This window comes from Nannospalax galili, unplaced genomic scaffold (assembly GCF_000622305.1).
Source record: "Nannospalax galili isolate Female #2095 unplaced genomic scaffold, S.galili_v1.0 scaffold32, whole genome shotgun sequence".
Taxonomy (NCBI): domain Eukaryota; kingdom Metazoa; phylum Chordata; class Mammalia; order Rodentia; family Spalacidae; genus Nannospalax; species Nannospalax galili.
Window position 1 is genome coordinate 367,764 of NW_008335297.1, and position 12,422 is coordinate 380,185.

At 43.7% G+C, this 12,422-nt stretch overlaps 1 protein-coding gene across 2 annotated transcripts in view; it reads left to right on the top strand.

The window, feature by feature from the left end:
• The first annotated feature begins 6,444 nt into the window (after window positions 1-6,444).
• The window catches only part of Fopnl (FGFR1OP N-terminal like), a 16,458-nt gene continuing 10,480 nt past the window's right edge, over window positions 6,445-12,422 (top strand). Inside the window, exons 1-3 of one of the 2 annotated variants that reach the window (XM_008829876.2) lie at window positions 6,445-6,545; window positions 10,693-10,890; window positions 12,130-12,214. In XM_008829876.2, coding sequence (XP_008828098.1) covers window positions 6,518-6,545; window positions 10,693-10,890; window positions 12,130-12,214 — 311 coding nt within the window. In that variant the 5' untranslated portion in view covers window positions 6,445-6,517. The remainder of the gene's footprint in view (window positions 6,546-10,692; window positions 10,891-12,129; window positions 12,215-12,422) is intronic. The other variant, XM_017797342.2, reaches the window with a different exon arrangement.

Consider the following 12,422-nt stretch of genomic DNA (forward strand, 5'->3'; position numbering starts at 1 on the left):
GCATCAGATGTGTGTTCTACCCCTAGGAGTGGGCCTTATCCAATTAGAAATTTGTCAAGGTACATATGTGGCCGAGCCATTATTGCACTTGCAGGTATTGCTTGGCATGTCTGCAGTGTGCAGCACGCGGGGTTCATCATTGAGTAGACTTATAGGGGATCCTTTTTTTTTTTTTGTCTTTTTGAAGCAGGGTCTCCCTATAGCCCCAGCTGTCCTGGAACTTACTATGTAGACCAGGCTGGCCTTGAACTCACAGAGATCTGCCTACATCTGCCTCCCAAGTGCTGGGACTACAGGCATGCGCCACCACGCCCGGCAGGGGATCCTTTTTTCCCAACCGTCTGTATAGAGCCTTCTGGCAATATGAACTTCATCCATCCAGTGTCACAGAGTTTTTTTTGGCTTAGTCTCGGTTCCATCTCTTCTTTTTTCATGCTCACAACATGCAGTGTCCTCAGCAACATGGCCTTACCAACCTTTCTAGTGTACAACTGACATTAATAGCAATAGCCTTGGTGAATTGGAGGACCTCAAGGGTCTCTCTCTGACCAACAGCTCACAGGGGGGCAACCCACCCCTGGTACTATAGTTTTTTAATAGTTGTCTATAGCTGACCTTTGCTTCTTCAGGTATCTTTTAAATGGGTTTCACATCTATAAAACATTCAAAGGAACATTAACATTATATATTAAATCAATCATAGACAAGGTCTTATAAAGCTTGGAAAGGTTTTGTCCATTCGTATTAACTGTTTTCTCCATAGATCCTTGTTAGGTACCATAGCATGGGTACGAAGCATTGATTTGGTTAATACACTTGCAGGTGTTGGCTCCAGTTGCCTGACCTTGCACTGGGCTAAGGAGGCAGGGGCTTCTCCTGTTCCCGTTGCACTTGTTGGTTCCCTGAGTCAGACAGGTTCTGTGTCTGCTTCCTGACTGTAGCCACATCTGTCCTCTTCCCATTGACCACACCAGGTTGCTGGGGGAGAACTTGGTGGGAAAACCTGCTTCCACCCCCAGTATAACCTTTATTAGAAGAGAAATGCATCTTATTTAATCCTTGGGGATTCTTAACTACCCCTTGTACAGTTGTTATCCTTCGAATGTCCTTTGTAAACTGTTCTTCTGGTTTTAAAGCCTTCCAGAAATGCCTTAGTACCAAATTTGGTTTTCTATCAATTTTTTTCTCTGGGAATTTGGGCTTGACAAAAGTCTTCCCACATTTGTTTTCGAGTAACCCAGGTGGACCATTTCCTCTGTCTGGTCTTTTTTATATCTCTTATAGGGTGTTCTGTTATTTTACAGACACGTTTTACATGCTGGTCAGAATCAGTTAGATTTGCCAAAGCCTGTCTCACTTTACAAAGATCCTGTCCCATAAAGGGCTTAGTAAAACCATTAAAGCCCTAGACCATTGTCAAGGTCAAAGTTGAATTAAGCTTTCATTCATATCTCTGGTGAACACAATCTTATCTGGCCCAGTGAACTGGACATCATATATTGCTTTTCTCATACCTAGTTCTCTCAGTAATGCCCACCCCTCCTTTATAGTCCTCCAGCCCCGGCTAATCATGTTAGTCTCTCTTGGTGACAACCATGTATCTTTAATGCCTTCAACCAGCCATCCCATTAAGGACTGCTCCCCCCTTCATTGGCCTAGGTTGAGCAGCCTATATCACAAGGACAGATGGGTAGTTATAGAACGCAGCTGTGACACTTCTGAAAGACTTAGACTGATGTCATTTGCTCCCATGTCCCATACTCTCACAAGCCACGTGGCTATGGGCTCTCTACCTGTAAGTTTTTCCTTGTTTTAACAGGTCCATCATGGAGTTTCCTAGCAACTCCATGTTCTTCTGAAGAACTTCGACTCACGTCATTTGTTCCCATGTCCCAAACTCTCACAAGCCACATGGCCAGGGGCTCTCTGCTTGCTTGCTTGTAAGCTTTTCCTAGCTTTAACCCTTCCAGCATGGAATATTTCCTAGCTATAGTACAGTTAGCTTTTTTTTTTTTTTTTCCTTTTTACTATTATCTGTCTTTTTCTCTGATTCCTTGGACTTTACACAAGTCAAAGCGTCTGCCTTTTTTCTCTCTCCAGCTCTGTAACTGGGTCTTCCAGTGCAGCCTTTTCAGCTTCTCCTGCGTGGGGCATAGCATAGCTTTTATGATGTAAAGTGGCTGCTCTCTTTCTCCAGGTACTTCCTTTGAGTCTAGAGAAGGTAAAAGATTTTCTAACCTTTGCATAACTTTTAACAACTCTTTACATACCCGCAACATATCCCTACATTTACAACATAGCTGTGGCCCCCGCTTTCGCGTGGCTGCCCTCTTTTTAGTAACCCATTGCAAAAACCACATCAGCGCCGCCATTATCGCTCTTCTAAAACAGTCTCAGTTTTGTCATATCCTGTCGACTACGCCAATTCTGTGGCCCAAATTCTCTCTGGGTCTCATGCGTGATCAGACAAACTATATAATATATTTTATGTAAGTTTATTAACTTACAAAGGAACAAGTACCCAGTGCCTAGCCTCATGCCACTGCAACTCAGAGCCCGCCTTATCAGACCATGCCACGCCCATAGCCCCACTAGCATTCGTTCATGCCTCTGGGACCAGCGATCTCGTCCCAAGTCCATAGGGAATAGGGAGTCAGTCCATTCTGTCTTTGAGTTTCTGCACTGGCTGCTAGTTTCCTACACCATCACGCTCTACCCGCGGCTCCTGGCTTCCATCCCAAGATGGCTCCCAGCTTCTCTTCCTACTTTCCACTCCTGTCAGGCCCCGCCCATTGGAGGAACCAGCCAATTTGGAGACAGAGGTAAAGCTCACTCACTCTTTTAAGTATACAGCTCAATGAGTTCTGGCAAGTATAGGCAATGGTTTAATCATAAGGCTGTAGAGCAGTTCCATCACTGCCCAAAGTTCCCCAGGGCTTCCTGATAGGCCATCCCTTCCCCCAACCTGGACACCTGGTGGCTGCTGCTGTTTTCTGTGTCATGGCTTTTCTAAGCATCACGGGTTGTAGCTGTTTGAAGCTGGTGTCTTTCACTGAGCACATGCATCTGAAAAATGTGGCACATTTCAAATGTTGGTTTCTTTTTATCACTGATGGTCTGTGGGACATATATACTATAGTTCATTTGGCAGTTCTAAGACATGACATTGTTTGCAACTTGGAGCAGTTACGGTTAAATATGCTATCACTGCACACTGGCTTTTGTGCGGACCTGTTTTTGCCTGGTTGAGTAAACTTGAAGGATTGGAATTACTAGGCCCTAAGTGCATACATAAACGTGTGACTGAATAAGCCGTTGCCAAGCTGTATTCAAAAATGACCCTTCCATACCATTCACACAGGCCTGCTTGGTAGCACAGTATTGTCGGTTTTTCTTCTTTTACATTCCTTCATTTTGTGGTGGGTGTGTTGGGGGGACACACACATCTATAGACCATTTACAGGAGTCTGCTCTCTCCTTCCACCAGGTGGGATACAGGGATCAAACTCGGATTGGCAGGTTTGTGACCAATGAGTGCCCTAACCCACCTTGTCATCTTGCTGGTCCTGTCAGTTGTTTTAGAGCCTTCCTGATCTTGTGCATAGTTTTTGTCCAGTATAAACTGTGCCACAATAAATATCCTCATACATGAGTGCTTTGCTATTGTCTGTACATTTAGAGTGGTAGGTTAAGGGTGAGAAAGATTGTTGGATCCTGTCAAACAGCCTCTGGGTGGTGGTGTCAATTTGTCCACCCATCAAATTGGTATTGCCTGTCTTGCCACATCCTTACAAATGGTGTTACTCAGTCTGAATGTATGTTTTACTATTTATTTTAAAATTATCATTTATTATTTAAAGAGCTAAGATCTTATTATATTATTCTTGCGTGACTTTCCTAAGGAGATACTGAGGAAATGTCTATTCATCCCCAAAAGCAGAAACAGAAAAGGCAGACCAAAGAAAGATTTTGTTGAGTCCAGCCTAGTTGAGTAAATGAGTTTATTAGGGTTTTGTACAGGAGCATGAGTGACTCACCGGCAGCTGCAACCCTGTAAAGTCCCACCCCTCTGTCAATTTTTTACCTTTGATATACTTCAGCATTTCTAAGAGTCATCGTAACTGGAGCAGTATGATTGTTTATTTTGTTGCCATGACTGTGGGCCGAATTCTTCTGCAAGTTATCACAGGTGCTCTGCTTCGGGATGGCACTGGTCACGTCTAGCCCAGTGGAAGCTGCAACACCACAGTTGCCCTGGGTGGCCCAAGCTCCTGGCTCAAGTAATGGCGTCTCAGTCTGCAGAGAAGCTGGCACTACAGATATAGGCCACAACATCCAGAAAATGCATGTTTTTAAAGGAAATTTCGAGATCATCTGTGTCTCTACTTTTGGCAAGTGCTTAAAGCAGAGTGATGGATGTCGCATAATGGATGGTGATTACTACCAATCAAGCAAGTTCATTCTGCTTTGCCCAGAATTCCTCCTCAGTGTATTTATTCGGCAATGCCGTTCTCACCTGGGGAATCTTATTCATCTTCATAATTTCCTGAGGAGATGATCTGGTGTTCAGGCACTTTGGTTTCACATACTAGGGAAGCCTGACTGGATGGGATCTTTCTAAAGTTACATATATATGTAATGTGGTAAAAATTAAGTCTAATTGGAGCTGGGTGTGGTGGGGCACACCTTTAATCGAAGCACTCAGGAGGCAGAGGAAGTCGGATCTCTGTGAGTTTGAGGCCAGCCTGGTCTTCCTAGTGAATCCAGGCCAGCTGCTGCTACAGGGAGACCCTGTCTCAAAAAAACAAACAAAAAAAATTAAGTCTAATTGGAATGAGAATAGATTCTTCTAGAGTTCTGATGTTAGGTACTCTACTGTTCTTTTTCATATTGAGGCAGGGTTTCTTAATTGAACCCACAGCTTGCCAATTTATCTAATTTAGGAAGCCACCTCATCCTAGGGATCTTCTGTCTCTACCCGCTACGTGCTGGGATTAAGGTGGGCATGCACCAGCATTTACATGGGTGTTGGGGATTTGAACTCAGGTCCTCACATGTATGCAGCAAGCACTTTACCCACTGAGCCAGATTCTTTTAGGTTTTTATGGCTTTCACACTTTTTAATACTGCTACCCACTTTAATCTCACAGAAGCCAAGTATGGTGATACACACCTGTGACCCAGCACTTGGAAGGCTAATGAAAAGAGAAGGGTAAAGTTGAGGTTATCCTGGGGTACAGAGACCTGTTTAAAAAAATAAAATGCCTCAGGAACAAGAACATGCACGGCTTGTCCTGAGGCAAAGTTTTCAAACAACAAGCTAGGTATGGTGGCACTCACTGGTAATCCCAGCACTCAAGAAACCGAGGTGGGAGGATTGCTTTGGGTTCAACGCCAGCCTGGGCTAAATAGTGAGGTTCTTAGCCTGAGCTATAGGGAGGCACTGTCTCAAAAACTAAAACAGCACTCAGGAGGCAGAGGCAGGAGGATCTCCATGAGATGGAGGCCAGTCTAGTTCCAGGGCAGTTGAGCGAGCCTGTCTCAAAAAAACCAAAAACCAAAAACAACAAAAAACAAACAAACAAAAAACCATCATCTTCTATGGTTTCCAGTTCACTTAATTGAAAATTCGTCAATCGGCATTTACTAACGAACAGCCTTCTCCTACCGGCTGACCGCCAGCATTTTAAAAATCCAGTTTTAGAATCTAGGACAAGATGCTTCTTATTTAACTGTATCTTTTGACTTCCCTGGAAATCCCACTGGAGCCACACAGCTTTTTTCTTTCTTTCCTTTTCTTGGGATGCTAGATTTAGTCCTTCATCAGTTATTTCCACAAACAGCCTGAAGACTGCAAATATCCAACTGCATTAATGCTAGAGCAGCCTTTGAGGGGAGCTAGGTCTAGGTTGGGGTTTTCACCGATATTTGCCGTTAATCTTGGTGAAGGCTCGTTCACTACCGAAGCCTCAATTTCTTGCTCGGTAAAATGGGCATCATTGAGTGAGGCATGTTAAGGCTCTAGAGGTGCGATTCCCCAGGCTAGCAGCATGCAGGAAACTGACAGAAACGCAAATTCTCGATCCTAGCCCTAGATTTGCTAGGCCAGAAAACCCCAAGGGTGAAAGCGAGCAGTGTGTTCTAACAAGCCTTCCAGGTGAGTCTGATGCGGGTTTAAGGTGGGGATTCAGGGGCTGAGGACGCACTACCTAACGCAGCGGGTACACCGTAGAGCGCTCAGCTCCGCCACTGGAAAGTGGGGGTGGGGAGAGGGGTTGGGCTTGAACGTCTACGTCATGGCTCCGCCCTCTTTTCGCACAAGGCCCGCCTTACGCACTCGCTGATTGGGGAAGGCTCTCGTGGCGATTCGCCAATCACCGGGCCGTAGACACCATAAACAGAGACGGGAGGAACTGCGCGCTGCGAGAGCCGTACTCCTATTGGCTGCAGGCCACGCCGCTGAGCGGGGCGGAGCTGCACGTGCGCACTACTGAGCAACTCCAGCTGCCGTTGGAAAATGGCGGCTGTCGCAGAGCTGAAGGCTGGTGAGTGCGTGAGGGGGAGGCTTGCCTGTGGGAAGCGTCGCGCCTTCCGGTAGTGACAGGGAGGGGACAGAAGGAGAACGCGTGGGACACAGGCTCGGCTTTTTTCTCAGGGTCGTTCTGAGGTGACAGGGCCCTCGGGAAGCGGCCTCTGCGCGTGCGCTGTGGGAGGGAGCGGTTGGAACTGGAAGGGCCTGGCATGGAGTCCCTGAGCCGCCGCACCTCGGGCCACCCCGACATCTCCCAGGACCATGACAACACCACAGCTGTGACTGCTGACAGGCACAGTCCTCCAGGATCTGCACGGCTGGCGCATCCTGACAACCTGTGAAGAGGTCTTGGGGAAGGACCCGAGGCACAGACTTGCGCGCCCAGACCCCTCTCCTTCCGGATTTTTCGGAAGAGTTCCTCCAAAGTGGTTATGTACAGGGTGTGTGCAAGAGGCCCTGGGATCCATCCACAGTACTGCAAAAAAAATAACGCCTTTAGTACAGCACTCGGGAGGCAGAAGCAGGTGGATCTCTATGAGTTCGAGGCCAGCCTGGTAAGCCCTGGGATCCATCCACAGTACTGCAAAAAAAATAACGCCAGCCTGGTCTACATAGCTAATTCCAGGTCAGCTGGGGCTACAGGGAGACCCTGTCTCAAAAGGACCAAAAAAAAAAAAAAACAACAAGCCAAACCAAACAGTAGTTATCAATGACTTGTGTGTGCGCTCACCTCCGAATTGTAACTACAGTTTATTACTAATGACTTAACTCCAGTTAAGGATTGGTGAGCAAGCCCTGGGTCAGGCACTTCAAAACTCATCCATCAGCTACTTGATTCGGTGTAACAACACTATGCCCATTCATACGCTGGGAAATTGAGGCTTCAGGAGGTGAGATCGCTCACCTAAGCTAATTTAGCTAGAAATAGGCTGGATGTGCAAACCCTGATAAGGTGCACCAGAGCACCAGGTCTTAATCACCAAGTCATTCTGCTGCCCAGTGAATAAAAGCAACTGCGTTCCTAAGAGCTCCGAGACTAAGCCTGTGATAGTAGGTGTTTGGAGAGGACCTGGCAGAGTAGCTTGGAGTCTATGATTCAGTAACCATCAATGTACCATGTGTATTGGGGCCACTGTATTGGTGTGTAGTCCCCAAACAGGCATGCATTGGTCCACAGGAACAGATGTTACATGAATCCACATAGACCCTCTTCTTAGGGAGATACAAACCACATATAAAATGTAAACTTTTTCATGAGATTTCAAGATAATTCTGTGGGAGATTAGGTTAAAACTGCTTCCTGAAGTTTTTATGGTAACATAAAAACAGCAGTAGAGAGAGTGATAGAGAACTTCAGGAGATGACAACCTTAGAGATTAGGGGTGTCCTGTTCAAATTTAGGGGACCCTGTATGTATGTATTCTGCATTCCCAAGCTCTTGGTATGCTTTGTGTCCACAGTGAAAGCTTGTTTGCTAATCATTGCTCTTAATTTCTATGGGATTTTTAACTTTTTTAAAAAATTATTTTTATTTTATGTGTATACATGTTTTGCCAGCATGTAGGTAAGTGCACCCCTGTCATGCAATGCCCTCGGAGGACAGAAGAGGCTGTCAGATCCCCTGGAACTGGCGTTACTAAGGACAGTTTTTAGCTGCCATGTGGATGCTGGGATTCGAACCTGGATCTTCTGCAAGAACAGCCACTGTTCTTAACCGCTGAGCCATCTCTCCAGCCTGAGATTTTTAACTTTTAAAGGCACTCCTGTGGGGCTGGAGATATGGCTCAGTGGTTAAGAGTGCTTGCTGCCCTTGTAGAGGAAGGACCCAGATTCAGTTCCCAGCACCCATGTTAGATGACTCACAACTACCTATAACTCCAGTTTCAGAGAATCCAATGCCTTCTACGCTCACATGAACATATGCAGACACATACACATAAATAAAAATTTAAAATATATCTTTATTTATTTTTTTGAGGCAGAATCTTCCTGTAGCCCCAGCTGGCCTGAAACTCAGCTATATAGACCAGACTGGCCTCAATCTCACAGAGATTTCTCTGCCTCTGCCTCCTGTGTGCTGGGATTAATGGCATGTATCACAGTATCACACACCTAGCTGGTTGATTTTCTTTTTTTTAATGAGTATGAATGTTTTGCCTGTATGTATGTAAGTGTATACAATGCCTGCAGAGGCCTGAAGAGGACATTGGATCCCCTGGAACTGGAGTTAGCTGCCAGTGGTTGTTAGCTGCCATGTGGGTGCTGGAAACTGAACCTGGGTCCTGTGTAAGAGCAGTCAGTGCTCTTAACCACTGAGTCATCTCTCCAGCATGCACGTGTGTGTGTGTGTGTGTGTGTGTGTGTGTGTGTGTGTGTATATATATATATATTTTTTTTTTAAACAATCTTTCATCTCCCCTGGTTTCCTTGAAAGGTAGAATTCATTCTCTCAGAGAAAGCAACTAAGGCATGGGTTGGAAGTCTACCCCCAAGGTCATGAAGGACTCGTTGTATTTCCTAATTCCAGCTTTATTATTATTTTCTGCTAACTTTGAAGCTGTACTGTGTGTACTACAGAGTAATTGGGACAGGATGTTTGCCAATGGAAAAGAATCTTTCCATCTAGTTTCCAAAGATGGAACTAGAGAACAGGGGTTCAGTTATGATCCTGAGTGTGATAAAGCTTCCTTTTCCTTTTATGGGCCTGTTGCAAAGTATGATTAGCTGATAAATATGCTTACCATACCTGCAAAAAAAGGTTGGTATGATGCTTTTGAAATAAGGGGGAAGAAAGATGATAACTCTAAGGATTTCTATGTCCTTAATTACATGGCCAAAAATCATTGTTGTCTCTTAAAAACTTTTCTATCCATACCTGCATGGATAAGCTGCCTTTATGAATTTTAATTATTGTGGCATATTAATTTTTTGTCATTAGCGGGGCAGAGTATGCTATTAAGCTACATTTATTTCACCACATTTATACAGCACTATGTAAACTCTGAGGTAACATTTAGTGAGATCTTGCTGTATTCTGGACACAGTAGATGTGTTGATTCTCTGGAATTGCCATTTAGTCACAAAGAGCTATTTGAAAAAGGAAGATTCCAGATTGCTTTTAAGGAATGGTGATGGTTCATCCCAGTCCCTTCATCTACCTATACTAAGTCCTTAGAGTTAAAACTCATTATCTCAACTTCTGATGTTTGTCATAGTATACCTACTTAACTAGACATTAGCTTATGTCTGTCATATACATTCCTGACTCCTTATGTTAGCAGTGATGCAGTCGTATGTTAGAATCTCATATTATATTTCTAACAAGGCTTGAAATGTCACAATCCTACTGTTGGGCTAAGAGGATGTAGTGCCATTGGAAGAGTGCTTGCCTTTCATGCAAAAGCCCTAGGTTGAATCCCTAGCTCCATATAAACTGTGTGTGGACATACACCTGTAATCCCAGCACTTGAGAGGTAGAGACAGGAGAATCAAAAATTCAAGGTCAACCTTGGCCTATATAGGGAGTTTAAGGTTACCTTGGGCTTCAGCCTGGATATGAAGCCCAGGCTGGTCTCCGCTTCCTAAGTACTGGGATTACAGGTACGTGCTACTCCTGGCAAAAATTGTCATAAAGTCAAAAACATCTTTCATTCAGAATCAGCTATTCCTTAAGGATTATGGATACCAAAAATTTTAAGGCAAAAACAAAACTGACGTATTCCCTTCTTTTGTGGAGGGTAGTTGTTTCTATAATCTAAACGAGAGGCTATTAATGATGCCTAAATCCCACCTAGATTGACAAACACTTGGAAATCTGTGGGCAGTTGGGGAGTAAACTCAGGTCCCATTTCAGCCAACTGTAATTCTATTTTTGCCATCTAAGAATATGTATCAAATATGTACCAAACTGTAGTCCCTCACTAAAGATACAGTATGGATAAACTTGAATTTACACAAGTATATTGCCAGTGGATCATTGAAATTTGGGAACTTAACTTTTTACAAACATGGCTTGTGGTACTGCTAATACTGTGCAGCTTATCACTATAATCAAGAGCAGCATTTATGTCATGTACTGTTGTAACATGTGTCTTTAGCACATGCCTGAGGATGACAAAATTAAGTCTATAACTGAAGCATTAACATTTTGTATTTAACAGTTTTAAAGGACACCCTGGAAAAAAGGGGGGTGTTAGGGCATTTAAAAGCAAGGATCCGTGCTGAAGTTTTCAATGCCTTGGATGATGATCATGAACCCCGACCATTATTGTCTCATGAAAACCTTCTAATTAATGAATTAATTCGGGAATATTTGGAATTCAACAAATATAAATATACAGCCTCTGTCCTCATAGCAGGTAAGTAGTTTATCACCTGAGAAAAGATCTTCTTCACCCTTTTCCCTTATTTTCAGCCCGAAACTGTAATTTTATTGCCAAACAGTGTCAGACGGGTGACTGAAACCTTAGCATCCCAAGGGTCTTGTCATAGTGTGAACAAGTTCTCATGAGCCATATGGTTCTTTAATATTAAGCCTACACCTCCATAGAGGATAATGACTTTGACAGGTTGAAGGTCTTCAGTGTCAATATCTTAATCTCTTTCAGCTTGGTATAGCTGGCTGTATAATACTATTAACACTCAGAAAAGAAGAAACATTGGGAAATACCATCGGCTAGGTATTTGGGCATTGGGCTTCCTTAGAATGAAATATGGTGGATAAAATGGTACAACCATAACATTTTCCCTGACTTTTATCTCTGTGAATAGGAAAATGCTGTGTCTGTGCCATTTTATCTACTATCATAGACATTTTGGTTGTTTGTGCCTTTTGACAGTTATGAATCAAGCCCCTATAAACAACTGTGTGCAAGTTTTTGTGTGAACATCAAGTTTGTGTTTTGTGGGTAATAAAGAGTGGACTTGTTAGTTGTGTGAGAAGTGAATGCTTACCTTCAGGAGAAACCTAGCAGCCGCTTTTGAGCGGCTCTGCTATCACGCTTTTGCATCAGTGAAGGATCAGTTTCATTGACTTGCACCTTTGCCAGCACTTCGTATTGAGTTTAAGAGCTGTGTGTGGTAGCTCACATATATAGTCCTGGCACTGAGGAGGCTGAGGCAGGAGAATCACTTTAAGTTAAAGACCAGTCTAGGTCACACGCTGAATTTGAGGCCAGCCTAGGCTACAGAGTGAGCCTCTGTTTAAAAATAATAAAAATAATTTTATTTTTAGAGTATTACAGCCCCTGAATGCACGCATTTAAAAAATGAGTTATTTAGTATTGTCAATGTGTTTAATCTGTAGGCTTCCCAGAAAACATACTGAAGTCCAGCATTGTAGTTTTAGAGGCAGAAACCGTATTTCCAATCACAAATTGAGGGATTTAAAAAGTGAGTATGTACAAACTATATTAAATTGTGCGTTTAACAACATGGTATGTCTTAACGTCATAAAGTCATATGCAGTTGTATCTGCTGTAACCATTCTTCCAAAGTCCGAGAAATGTGTGTGCCTGGGAAGTATAGTTATTATCAAAATCACACTGCTTTTTAGATCAAGAGACTCAGTGTTTTCATGAATTTTTTTTTACCCCCAGAATCTGGTCAACCTGTAGTTCCACTGGACAGACAGTTTCTCATCCATGAACTAAATGTCTTTGAAGAATCAACGGATAACACAATGTAAGAAGATTTATAAATAGGATTGCAGGCATTATATTGGGATCCTAATTGCATGGTACTGGCTGTTTCATTTAATTAAATTTAAACCTGAGCAGGGACTTGCTCAGGTTTACTGTGTGTCACACACTGTACACAATCCAAGAATTGCAACAGCAGACAAGTCATGTGAGGTCTGTGCTGCTGCTAAGCTTCCCTCCCTCCCCCCCTC